The sequence below is a fragment of the Caretta caretta genome, chromosome 6 (assembly GCF_965140235.1).
Source record: "Caretta caretta isolate rCarCar2 chromosome 6, rCarCar1.hap1, whole genome shotgun sequence".
Classification (NCBI taxonomy): domain Eukaryota; kingdom Metazoa; phylum Chordata; order Testudines; family Cheloniidae; genus Caretta; species Caretta caretta.
Genome location: NC_134211.1, coordinates 55,415,550 through 55,430,035, shown reverse-complemented (window position 1 = coordinate 55,430,035; position 14,486 = coordinate 55,415,550). Strand labels below are relative to the sequence as shown.

At 40.0% G+C, this 14,486-nt stretch overlaps 1 protein-coding gene across 4 annotated transcripts in view; it reads right to left on the bottom strand.

Moving 5' to 3' along the window:
* Positions 1–14,486, bottom strand: part of HSD17B12 (hydroxysteroid 17-beta dehydrogenase 12) — a 252,898-nt gene that overhangs the window by 21,722 nt on the left and 216,690 nt on the right. For all 4 annotated transcript variants that reach the window (XM_048852365.2, XM_048852367.2, XM_048852366.2 and 1 more), the window contains 2 exons: positions 9,583–9,617; positions 3,543–3,624 (listed from right to left, as the gene is read on the bottom strand). In XM_048852365.2, coding sequence (XP_048708322.2) covers positions 3,543–3,624; positions 9,583–9,617 — 117 coding nt within the window. The remainder of the gene's footprint in view (positions 1–3,542; positions 3,625–9,582; positions 9,618–14,486) is intronic.

The following is a 14,486-nucleotide window of genomic DNA, read 5'->3' as shown; positions in this document are numbered from 1 at the left end:
GGATACAGTGATTGATACGGCTGTTTCTCAGTCTTGTGAGACTTGGAATACCTGGCTCTTTCATGGCTGGAACCCATGATCGGTGCCAAATCTGTCTTAGGCTTGGAGGAAGATTTGCTGCCATGCTTATGTACATGCTTTCTTGCTTCACGGCTAGGCCCCGGCACGGGGTGCTTAGCACTAGTACCAGCGGATCCAGACGAGGTTCTGCAGTAGGGGGAAATACCCTTCGCATGTTCACGCCAATATACCTGGGCGGGGGTGGGGGATGTCCCTGGCCAATGACTGCCTCATGGCAGCCTCCATAAGGTGTGTTTCCTGAGGTGGAGAGTCCAATTCTCTCAAGTATGGGCAGGAAAGGACAGGCAGATACTGCACCTAGCCACAATGTGGGCTTCCCCCAAGCAGTACAAACAGCGCTGGTGCTCATTGCTGATGGAAAATGAGTGAAGGCAGGAAGCACAGGTTTTGAACCTCAACATCTTTGGTATAATCTGTACCCTGGCCCGAATACTGGGGGTGGGGTGTAGGGGGTGGTGGCAAGAATTGCCACCAAAGCAGCATCCCAAGTTCTAAGTCTGTCATGAAAGGAAAATTTGAACAAAAATCAAAAAGGGGATACAGAATACAATAAATTGAAACTACGAACAATACTAAGAATATTTTTGTACAGTGTGTCACAAGGATGATAGGAAAGTAATAGCTCCAACGCAGATCATGAGGTGGTGAGAAGGAACTGGAGACACTAGAGTTCTGCTGTGCCCTTTATCACCTCGGGTGAAGACATGAGGCAGTTCAGGGTGCATACGCAGACTGCTGAACAGTACTATTATCAAAAGTTCTAGTTCTGGGAGCATGGTGCATGCACATAACCCTCAGTGGAATACAATAGGGACAATCACTCAAAGGCGGCAGCGTTTTGCTAGACCTAGCTCTTCTCAGGGTCATGAGAAGAAGAGTGGTAGCTTCTTACTCAGGCAAGTGGTGAAGTGATCCACCTCACTGGATTCTCTATGGGAACCTGATTCGTCACAATCTGATATATGCACCACATGTGAGGATATATCATGGATCAACTCCGTTTGCATGAGACTGTGTTCTTCCTTCCTGCTAGGCATATGGCTTCTGGGATTGTGCGAACAGAATACACTTTCATATCTAAAGGACTTTAGCAGGGCTGCATTAGATGGCAGCTGATCACTCAGTACCTCTTTCTGTGAGGAAGCAATGCCTCAGAGCAAGTGGAACTCAGGAACCTGTGACTTCAAGTAGCAAGGTCTGGAAGGTATTAGTGACTGCATGGCAGAGTCCTTACTCTCCAGAGGGAGGATTCAGAACTCTCTGAAGATGAAACTATCCTGCTGAGCCTAAAAGGAAACTGGATTTGCTCTGACATGGGTGGCACTGACAGTCTGGTGATTAGTGCTGAAGGCTGACAAACATGTTCTTTGAAGAAGAAATCCTTGAAGCAGTAGGGGCTAGGCCTTGGGCTGTACTTAAGGTAGTTTCCAGGAGTGCCATACTGCTTGAGTGCTCAGCTTGACATTTGCACACAGATCTGATACTTTCCCCTTCTACTCATCCATTAGACATTCTTCTGCCCCAAGGGCACTGTTTGAAGCCGCTGAGGACTCTTATTGCCTTTTTAGGGCTCAAGTGGATGGAGGACATCCTAAACACCCACACAACAAATAGCTTTGGAGTCAAATTATCTCCCAAACATAGAAAGATGAAGCATCAAGGTGAAAATGGAGGCTGAATGCTGAGGCCAATTAGAAAGACTTCAACTACTGAACTGGGGTTCTGCCAAGATCTCTAACTGTGGGACAATATCCTATTGGTTATCTCATAAGCCAATGCGAGCTGAAGAGCCACAGCATTACAAAAAAAGGGAAGGGCAGATCCAATGAGACAACATATAAGGATATCAAGAGACAAATGTAGTGCAATGAAAAGTAGCTTGATAGTTGCAGTTCCTGTGGGAAACTTCTTTGGTAACTGTGGTTCAGAAATGAAATGACAAAAAGTTTCATAGGGTAATAGTTAAACTTCATGGTGGTTCACTACCACCAGCGGAGGTAAGAGGGATTGCTTGTGACTCTACTAGTTACTACTGCCCTTAGGGCCACAAAAATAGCTCAGGGAGCTATGGTTGTTGCATGTTAGGAGAAGGGAGAGGACTGGGAATCCTGCACAGATGGTACCTTTGGAGAAGTCAGCATGATAAATGCAGTGAAATCTCTTTAAAAATCACAGCTTTTGCAAGTCTGTAAACACATTCAATAAATGACGAGTAGCTTCTGTGTGTTTTATATCACTTCAAAAAAAAAATTAACTAGCTAGAACACTGAAGTCAGGAGGGAGAAAGAAAGCCAACAATTTGCTGGAATACCTAGTATGGAACACACTTTAAAAGCTACAAGAATAGCATTCAAACTAATGCAAGTACTAATAAATAATATTCTGCGTGAACTGCACTGGTGGTCCACTTGCACAGATTCATACTATCTGCTATTGGAAAAAGGCTGTTTTGACATCCCTTCTCCATGCAGTGAGAAATTAAAAATAAAACAAACATTTTAAAATGAGGCTCCTATAATTCATATGGAAGACCAACCTTCCACTTCTTGTAAGCTTCTTTTTTATGCTTAAGATCTGCTAGGATTTCACCGTTAAGCCAAGCTGGTCGCCTGCCATACTTATTATGCTTTCGACACATCGGGATGGTTTGTCCCTGTAACCTCAACAGGGATTCCTTGAAATACAGCCAGCTCTCCTGGACTCCTTTCCCCTTCATGTTAGTCCCCCAGGGGATCCTACCCATCCGTTCCCTGAGGGAGTCGAAGTCTCTTCAATAAGAGAAAAGAGCCAATATGTTTTTGTATATAGACTAATTTTCAAAACACATTCTGTGCCCATGGGTCCACCCAAACCAAGTTTGCCTTGTGTTAATATCCTCCTTTAAATAAGGTATCAGATTATTTCAGCTTTTAAAAATATGCAGCATGTGATAAGGAAGCGTATGCAGACCTCACAAAACATTAGGTTGACACAAAAGTAAAACCAGTATGCCTTGTGTTCTCTCCTGTCCCACCCAAGCTTTCATTGTTTGCAAAAAATTAAGTTCAGTAACCACTACTTTTAGGACATGTCTACACTGCCTTCACTTCATACTATGAGGGTGTGACTAGCAATGTGCACTGAAGTGCTGAGCTGTAACTCTCCTGCGTGGACACTGCAGGCACAAACGAAAAGGTTTCTACTTCACATTTAATGTGGTCTTATTTGAAGGGGATCACATTAACGTGAGCTAGGAACCTTTCAGTTCATGCCCACAGCATCCACACAGGGGAGTCATAACACAGCACTAAGTGCACACTGCTATTCACATCCCCTTACTCCAAAACGTGGAGCAGTGTAGACAAACCCTTACTTCACCAAACCACCAATAGAGGGACCTCAGAAACATTTACTCTCACAGCTTTTGTTGTTACATTTCCGTTTGACAGTTCAGATTGGAGCATACCAAAAGGAAGGTGTACCTTGGTTGCTGAGTACAGAGTGAGCAGTGGAGATGGATACATGCCAGCAGCTGAAGAGATATTCAGGATTATTCCTGTAGATCTGAAAGGCAATGAAAGCACAGTTACTTGCAGGAAAGAACACAGGCTTCAGAAGTGTCTGTTAACTAAAGGGAAATGTTTACTTGCAATAGGGGTCATGTAGATTCATTTATTTAAAAGAAAAATAGTTCAGAGATTTGTCTTCTGATGGCTATAGCAGACATGGGCCTCATTCTCTTTTTGTGCACGTATTAATCAGGAGTAACTCCACTGAAGTCAGTGAAGTTACACAAATGTTAAACTACTGTACTAGAAGAAGTAGGCACTGTACATCTAGGCTAGAGGTTTCAAAATTTTGCCCAACTAAGAGGTGCAAGGGCAACTTACAAAGGTGCTCCAAGGGCAGCTTTCAAATCTCTGCTAAAGTGGCAGGAAATAATAGGAGAAATTTGTAATATATTTTGCACTTCTGTGGTATTTTTCATAAAGGGACCTGGAGTGGTTTATAAACATCAGTTCACAATGCCCTTGTGAGACAGTAACAAGTACCTATACCCACTATTCAAATTTTGAAGTAATTTTTTGTTGGATGGGATAGACTTGAAATACACAACAAAAGACAATCCTCTAGATACCAAACACGTTTGGTACCCCACACAGTAAAGTCTACATTTTAAGCATTGATCTGACACATTGGCTATCAGCTGACCTTGTATTTACCTTCCAAACCCCAACTCAGGGCTTGTCTACACTACTGCTAAGGTCAATGTAACTTTCCTTGCTTGGGGTGTGAAAAATCTACCCCCCGAGTGATAGAAGTTGCATCGACTTAAAGCAGTGTCTATGCTGTGTTACGTTGGTGGGAGACGCTCTCCTGCTGACTTAGCTTCCAACTCTTGTTGAGGTGGACTAATTACGTCAACAGGAGAATGCTCTCCTGTCGACGTAGCGCACCTTCACCAGATGTGCTATATTGGCACAGATATAGCGTGGTAGCGAAGACAAGCCCTCAGACTATATCATTTGATAAAACAATTATTAAGATTTAGCAAATGAAAGTTCCTTCAAGTATCTTGTAACTCTTTATTATTCCGACTGCAAGTAATTCGTCCACAATGGGGTGGGGAAGTTTTAAGCAAACAGGAAAACTAAGGTTGAAATCTCTCTGAATTGAAGCTTCTGTAATAAACTAACAAGCACTCACAAACCTTTTATATAACATCTCTGCAAATAGCATAATTAATGTTCCAGTTAATTAGCAAATATCTATCCTTATCGCTATGTAACTGCACTTTGTGAACTGACTGTAAAAAGGCTGCTTTGAAATCACAATGATGTAGTGACATTATTTTTGATAGGTCCGCTTTAACATGAGAAGAACAAATTCCATGAAATATATCTTGATTTCCGTTTGTTTCCTGCTAAAGCTTCAGAGTTCCTGATCATAGTATTATTTACTAGTGTAGCAGCCCTCTTGTCTCCCTGGAGTCTTTGTCAAAGTTCCTCAGTAGCCATGATGGGAGAGGCAAAGTATTAACATGGATCAGAAACTAGCTAAGACAAAGTAAGAATAGGACTAAATGGTCAGCTTTCACTGTGGCAAAAGGTTAACAATGGGTGCCACAAGTTTTTCCTAGTAGGTGTTTAGTATATTTATTCTCGAGCTCAAAACAGGAATGAGCAGTGAGATGGCTAAATTTACAGATGTCAAAACCATTTAGATTACTCAGACTAGAGACCACTAAGAAGAACTTCATAAGGCCCAACAATGCTACATGAATGGGCTACAGAATGAGAGATGAAACTGAATATTGACAATGCAAATAATACATATTGGAGAAAATAATTTGAACTAATCATATCCCCTACCGGTTTTTAAATCAACTCTTAACTCAGCTAAAAGACCTGAACATCACTAAGGACACAACTTAATGAAGACCTCTGCTTAATGTGCAGTAATGCTCAAAAAAACAAACAATGTTAGGATGCATATGGAATGGGAGGGTTAACAATACAGAAAATATAATGCAATTCTAAATTAATGGTATACCCGGACCTGAAATACTGTGCTCAGGTCCTTCTGATCATCCTCTCTCAGAAAAGATAGCAGAAATTCAGGGGATTTGATGAGAATATTAGGAAGAAGGAAAAACGCTCATACAAAGGGTTTGAAAAGACGGACTGTTTACTTTATGGAAGAGATTAAATGAGAGGAGCTATGATAAAAGCACACAGAACAGTTAATGGTATAGGGATAGGAGATCAGACTCTTTGATTCACCCTCTTGTAATACAAAAGCAAGTTGACATTTAATTAAAATGAAATACTGGAAATTCAAAACTGGTGAAAGGAAATACTTTTTCCACATGCACAGTTAGGCTGCAGAAGTCATTGCCACAAGAGTTCACTGAGGCCAAAAGCTTAGCAGGATTCAAAAAAAGGATCAGACGTTTATGTGGATAAACAAGAATAGTAAATATTTAAAACTCAAACTAAAGCCTTGGAAAGGATATAAACACTTAAGCTTCAGGGCATAAGCCAGTCTCTATTGGGGGTCAGGAAGCAGCTTTCCATAGGGGCAGGTTATACCATAACATACTGCAGAGTTTCTTCCTCTGAAACAGATAGCACTGGCTACTGTCAGAGAGAGAATACTGGACTAGGTGGACTACTGGTCTGATCCAGTATGGCAATCCCTATAAAAAATTCCACAAGTCATAAATATAGCCTCCATGCAACAGACTGAGAACCCTATATATTACTATTTTGTTTAGTGCTGACAAAATGCTTTAGTGCTGTGAAAGACAAAAATAAAAACTGGTCCTGACCTGAAGAGCTCACAATTTAAACATCACAGAGGGCAGGGAATCCAGATGCGGGGATAACAGTTTCCAATCACCCCATGATTATGGTTTTATTTCTTTCAGGTATCACAGAAGAAACAGGCTTTTTAAGGAGGGATTTGAATAAGGAGAAGGTGTCGGTTTGGCAAACTTGACTGGGTAAATTAAACTTGTGATATGCCCCACTCCTCAGTTTGCTGAAGAAAGTTGATTAGCAATAATAAATAAAAAGGTGACTTGCCTAACACACCCTAACACCTCACCATCATTCTACCTTAAGCAGTACAGTGTAAGAGATGCTATATTTAGCTTTCCCACTGTTGCTATGGTAACCACCGGCTGCTCCAGCTTGCTCCAAAGTGGAAAGCGCAAGCTTCCTTCATAATGTAATTATGCACTTGCTACTTCTATAGCAATATATACTATAGTTTGATATTTATCTAGAAAAAAAGTCAACTGATTTTTCTTGCTCACAAAGACATAAATCTCAATTTCTTGAGTAGTTCCACGAGGCGCCCACCTTTGCAAACAGCAGACAAAAGTCTGAACATCTACAGCAGAACAGCTCATCTAAGTGTAACACAAAGTGCATATTATAATTTTCATATTTAAAATATAAGCATTAGGGAATCAGAAGATGAACAAGAACATAAAGCCTAAATGCCAGCATTTATAGAAGAGGTATTCTTCTAGTGCTGTACGTAATACAAATTAAGAGGAAAGACATACAAGGCGTGGTGAAGTTCTCCTTACAGACAAAGAGTTAGAGATTATAAAGTCTGCTCTGCTATTCCTTCACCTTGAGACATTATACGGATGTACATTGTACAAAAGTGCGTGCACACAGACAGACAAGTACAGCACTATAATATACACCAAAGTGCATTACAGTAAGTTTTATCTCCTTGAACAGGTTATGCCTACTGATCATGGGATCGCCAGTATAATACACTTGGACAGAAAGAAAAGGAGTACTTGTGGCACCTTGGAGACTAACCAATTTATTTGCGCATAAGCTTCCGTGAGCTACAGCTCACTGGCCCCCTTAACTTCGTCCAGGCTCATAAACCCAGATGAGGAGTTTGTGTTTGGCCCACAAAGTACAGTTAAACACAGCTACCTGCCATTCATACTCTTGGCCTGGTGAGCCACCAGATCTGTTGTGGCTATAGATTCTGAACAGTGTTAACAGCTTAATAATTTATACCATGGGTGCAGGGGGCTGCAGAACTGGTTTCTGTACCCCGTAAGGTCAAAAAAAAAACAACAACAAAAACTGAGCCAGCAAGAATGTAGAGGCTTTTGTCACCCATCTTTCCTTTTCATATTGAGGGTGCCATCCAGGATGGGGGAATCATTTAAAATAGCTCTATATGACTTGGGGGGAAAGGGGGAGCTCTTGAGATTGGTGAACAATTTCTTAGCACTAATATGACTTTTGTCTTCAAACTGCTTTTTGAATATAAAGTCTCACCCTCCTGTGAAGTAAGTATGTATCACCATTTTACAGATGGGGCAACTGAGGCAGAAGGATGGAGTGAATTGCCCATGGCTAGTCAGAACTAGAACTCAGCATACATGGTTCCCTGGTTTATATTCAGACTATGCCACTCAATATTTGTCAAGTTGTATGTAAGTGTACACCATGCTTAACAGAAAAGCAAAGTTCCTGCCCTTAGAAAGTGACAATCTAACTGAAACAAACAGAAAAAGATACAAGACAAAAATAAAAGACCAAACAGTGCTATACACAAGGTTTGAGAAGGAATGCAGGGCAGCTTTATGAAAGAGGTGCTTTTAAAAGGAGATATTTGAAGAAAGAGGCTGCCTAGTGGACAGAGCAGGAGGTCTCTTTAAAATGACAGGCGGTTTGAAGGCTACCACAATGCTGAGTGTGTGGTGAATAGAGAAGAGGAACAATCAAAAGAGAAAACAAAGGGAAGAAGTACAGCTGAAGATAATCTCTGCCAGCCACATCTCCTAAATAGCGTTGTTTTATATATGGCCTACACCTTTTTCATTTGTTACAATTCCTAATTTTGTTTAAAAGAATCCCAGTGTACACAATGTTAAACCCCTCAGAAAAGATGAGTGACTTCAGTAATGTCCATCTCTTTTCCTTTCATGGCAACAGTAGAGCTACTCAGAATATTTTTACTGCATTTGATTTTGCAGTCAGGCATATGCTACTTATGGTCATGAGCAAAACTATAGCTGCCAGCTTCATACAGGGGAGCAAAGAGTCCCACACTTTGGTCAAAAAAATTTTTGGCCTATGAATCAGGAAACGTCTGATGAAACGTGCGCTAAGAAAGTGAATCCCAGGGTATACAGACACAAAAGGTTAATTATTTAAGCGCTCGTCAATATTTTAGGTTTGTTTACATACCAACACCACCAGGCTGCATTACCTACTCAAATGGTACTGAAGCATTGTATGTAGTCCCCTCCCATTGTATTTATTTAGTGATGCCAAAAGCAGCAAACTAATCATCATGGCTACCATGCCTGGTGCTATGCAATCTTCCATACAGCCCCACAACCCTTGGAAATCCAGGCATAGTTCTTGAACAAAAACTGTGAAAATCATGGAACAATCAACATCAACTAGAAAACTGCCACTAGGCTGAGACCTCGGGGCTTTAGTTTTACCTGGGATCTAACCAGGAAGTCAATACATGTCTCCAGCAGTGAAAGACTGGTGTGTATTAACTGTTATTTTAAAGAATTGCCTCAAATTCTGATTTACTATATGATCACACACTTCCCTCAATATGCCTCCTACTGTATAATGAGAGCACACTCTGAATCCATTTTACTTTCAATGACTCTGAGAAATAGCCTTCAGAAGGTTATTCCCAGGAACTGTAACCACCCCCTCAGAATAGCAGGTTTTTGAGTTAGTGCCGATGAGTCAGACGGGCTTTTTAATTCTGTTCTAAAAGAAATCACCACAACAGTGGAGAAGGGGGAAGAGCAAAAATAAAAAGGGAATCGAGTGGAAAAGGCTTCCACCGTCTGATGATTCATGCACCATCAGCGTGACTCACCCAGCAATACTCTGCTGTTAAAACATGGAGGGTAGGTTGATTAGTCACAGTAATGAATTTTTCAAAGAAAGGATTCTCCCCTATAAATAATGATGACTTTGTCTGTATAGTGTTTGCGTGACTCACCTTTCCACCATGCTGGGTAGCACCAATCGTGTCATCTACAAAAAAAGGAAAGAAAACATTCGTGATGGCTGGGAATGTAGATACAGAGTGAGGGAATCCTTCCCTCCCAGAGGCAGCTGCCTGCCCTCCGCCCAACCTCCACTCAAGTCACTCTAGGGGAAACTGAAGACTATATTTTGCATAGGCAGTTTATTTTTATTCAGTGTAACTTGGCAGTGTCAAGAAGTTATGTGCAGTGAATCTGTTGAATTCATCTGCACTGGTAACATCAGTACAGTGGGAGAATCAATTTATCTCAGATATTTTCCACTTCTACAGCACTTTTCATCAGAGGCTTTCAAAATGATTTGCAAACAATGTCATATCACTAGGATGTTTTGGGGCAGGTATAACCTCTGTTTTACAGATAGCCACACAGGGGTAACCAAGTAAGTGGAAAGGCTAACAACAGAATCCAATAGTTTCCCGTCCTTTATGCCATCCATCCATCCTTCCCTCCATCCTCCTCTTTTAATTGTGAAAAAAAAATTTAGTGAAAAAAACATTTTCATTTGGTTTTGAGTGGCAAAAGCACTAGCCAGAGTGTAGGCAGGTACTCTGCTAACTTTGGTAGGCCGCTCTTTCAATGCAGCTTGCTATTGAGCTGCATCCCACTTATTAAAGAACACATTCTTTTCTGAGGACACTATGCCATCTGTGTAATAGAAAATAATTCCTACTAGAAACCAGATGGAGGTAAAGAGGTCAATCAGATTTCACTCCTGACCCAGGCCAAGTATTGTTTGAACAAAGTCTTCTAATACGAATGTGAGAATATTATATGCAATATATGTACACAGGCACAGAAGTTATAGGTTATTGTTCTGGTGATGAAGTTCAGAGTAGTCCTAGTTTGCATGCATGGCTTTTGTTTTTAAACTACAGCTCCTTTAACAACAGAATGAGATCAAGTTACATATAGGAAATATTCAGGACCATTCGAGCAAAGAAAATTTTTCTTAACACAATCCAGCTGGAAATACAGCTTTTTCACACCACGAACATAACCTATATCCACATGGGGGCCATAGTCATGCAAGCTTTTATAAGGTGCAAACAGACTACAGTCCAGACAAGCAAGATATATACTTGGTGCTTTAAAAGGGCCAATTTCACAGAGCTGAAAATAACTGTCAGCCAATTAAGATGGGAGGAAGAATTTAATCAAGAATAGGAATAATGATAATTGGGAATTGTGTAAGACCACTTTATTAGATGCTCCAAAAGCCACAATTGAGGAAGAAGGCTTTGTTGATTATTGATATTGATAATATTGATAATATATATATACAACAAATGGAAGGGAAAGGAAGTTGATAGTAATGAATAAAAATCAGAAGCTAGGAACTGCAGAAAGTTGAAATGGGAAGCAAAGGGACTCAAGGAGAAATCTATGGCCAGCAGAGTTAAGGACAATAGGAAGGAATCCTAGCAATGGTATTGGTCCATTACTAGATGGAAATAGTAGAATTGTCAATAATAATATAGAAAATGTGAAGTGTTAAATAAATATCGCTTTCTGTATTTGAGGAATAAGGATGCTATTGTCGTATCATATGATCACACTTTTTCCATTCCACTAATATCTCAGGAGGATGTTAAACAGCAGCTATTAACAGGGAGGCATTTAAATCAGCAAATCCCAATAACCTACTTCCAAGAGTTTTATAAGAGCTGGCTGAGGAACGTGCTGGACCATTAATGTTGATTTTCAATAAAACTTGGAATACTGGGGAAGTTCCAGAAGTTCTGGAAAAAAGCTAATGTTGTGCCAATATTTAAAAAGGATAAAGGGGATGATCTGAGTAATTATAGACCTGTAAGTCTGACATCAATCCCTGGCAAAACAATGGCACAGCTGATGAGGGACTCAATTAATAAAGAATAAAAGGAAAGTGATATAATTAATACCAATCAACATGGGTTTATGGAAAATAGATCCTGTCAGATTAACTTGATTTCCTTTTTTGATGAGATTGCAAGATTGATTGAGACAGTAATACTGCTGATGTAATATACTTAAACTTCTGTAAGACATCTGACTTGTACTGGACAACATTTTGATTAAAGAGCTAGAACAATATAAAATTAACCTTGTGCATTAAATGGATTAAAAGCTGACTGTTACATCTCAAAAGGTAACTGTAAATGGAAAATCACATTGAATGGATGCATTTCTAGTGAGGTCTTGCAGGGATAAGTTCTTGACCCTATGATATTTAACTTCTTAACAATGATCTGGAAGAAAACAAAATAATCACTAATAAAGTTTGTAGATGACGTAATTGGGGGAGTGGTAAATATCGAAGAGTACAGATCACTCATTCTGGATTACTTGGTAAACTGGGCACAAGCCAATACTACGTGTTTTAATACAGCTAAATCTATCTATCTATATATATCTATATCTATATATAGGCTATGATAACTGGATGGGGGACTCTATCCTGGGAAGCAGTGACTTTGAAAAAGACTTGAGGGTTGTAATGGATAAACAGCTAAACATGAGTTCCAAATGCGATGCTGTGGCCTAAAGGGCTACTGCATAAACAGGGGAATCTCAAGTCGGAGTAGAGAGGTTATTTTACCTCTGTACTTGGCGCTGGTGTGACCTCTGCTGAAACACTGAGTTCAGTTCTGGAGTTTACAATTCAAAATGGATGTTGATAAATTTGAGTGTGTTCAGAGAAGAGCCACAAGAATTATTAAAGGGTTAGAAAACATGCCATATAGTGATGGACTCAAAGGACTCAATCTATTTAACTTAACAAAGAGAAGGTTAAGGGGTCACTTGATTACAGTGTAAGTACTGATATGGGGAACAAATATTTAATAATGGGCTCTTCAATCTAGCAGACTAAGGTACAGCGCGATCCAGTGGCTGGAAGTTGAAGCTAGGCGAATTCAGACTGGAAATAAGGGGTAAATTTTTAATCGTGAGGGTAAAACAGATTATCAAGGATGGCGGTGGATTCTCCATCACTGGCAATTTTAGAATCAAGATTCGATGTTTTTCTCAAAGACACATGCTAGGAATTTTCAGTGAAATTCTCTGATCTGTGTTATACAGGAGGTCAGGCCAGATTATGACAATGGATCCTCTGGCCTTGGAATCTATGAATAAGCTATCCCAATGCCCTGAGATAAACTACCTCAACAATGACTTTGATAGGTCACCATCTCCAAACACAAGATCTGACTCAATTTCCCAACTACCTCAGAAATCCCCCTTAGAGCCTAGAGTGCTAATTTTAGAAAAAACATCAAGCTCTAGACAGATTTTTGTCTCTGTGTACTTTTGGCAGGGATTGGCTCCGATTAGGGAGATTGGTATGAGGGTCTGTTTATTTCCAATTGTAACAGGAGGTGGAAACATACATGGTTATGCTATCCAAATATTTTGCAAAGCTATTTAAAAACAGCTCTATAATTATAATTCATGCTTTTAATTAAGGACTTTTCCTTGGTCCTTACACACACACACACACACTCTTCTAACTTTAATTTTATTGAATGACAGTCCTACTGAAAAGTTTTAAGGAAAACAAGCGCCAAACTGTATTTCAAGAGATAGTGATCAGCCTTTTTTAAAAAATTGAGTATTATAGTAGAGTTTAACTCATCAATGAATAACTATTGGCCAAAATACCAGATATAATGCATTTTAGTAATTAGAGCTAGAAAAGACGTTTGGTCAGCGTTCATGCCTGTGACAAGTTCAAGATACCATCCCCAATAGTATCAGTTCAATATCTGATCAGTCATTTATACCAACGCCAAGAAATAGCAACTGCCAATGATCTTCACGCCCCTTATATTGTATAGCATTCTTGTGTTCCAACAAGATTTCTGGAGGAGCAATATAAAATCGCCCCAAAACAATGCTTCCCACTGGATCCAATTTATTTTGAGTTTTACAAAAATGACTTTTGCAGGGTAGTGGCAGTGGTGATGAATCTGTGTAGATAAATTGTGAAAGTGTAGAACAACTCCATTTCAAGACACCTTTGTGCTTCTATAACAATTTTTTTAAAAACTTCATATCTTAATATTAATTTTGAAGTATTATTTGTATTATTGTAGCACCTGTGAGCACCAGCCACGGACCAGGACCCAATTGTGCTAGACCTTGTCTATACTTTAAAGTTACTAAGAATGCTTCTGGCCAGCATCGCTACCATCATTCAGGGAAGTGGTGTTATTACATCGATGGAAAAAACCCTTTTGTTGGCACAGATTGTGTCTGTATTACTGAATTATGCCTGCATAGCTATCTCTAGACATACCTCTAGGTGCTGTACAAACACACAGCAAAAAGATAAACCCTGACCCAAACAGCATACAATCTTACCACTGCGTTAGCTCTCTCATACTCTTATGGTGAGTTTGAGCTATATTCTGCTCTAAACAAAAAACGTCCCTACAAAGAGGGAAGAAAAAGCCAACAGTCACAAAATGGAACAGCTAAGTTTCAGTTACACAAGTTCTTATAAAGCCAAAGTAGACTCTTCTATTGCATGGCATGAGCAGTTTCTATCTGATGTCACGTGATCCCTAGGGTGGGTAGGAACCATGGCCTTTACCACTCAAAGAAAGGAACTCAAGATGGCAGCAGCAAAGAGGCTGGATCCAAAGACGTACAGACCTGGCACCTGTGATGTTCGTTCTGTCCAAAGCCCTCCAGCTGAGTCTTTTGCTCAGTGGCTGTATGTTGTCAGAAACATGATTAGCCATCTTTTAGAACACCCTCCCAGAGCCCAAGCCGCAGAGTCTTAAGTATATGCTGTACTAATATTTCATTCTGGAGCAGTTAACCTCCTCTCTAATCACAGACTCATTTCTTCATCCATTCCCACAGAAAATAT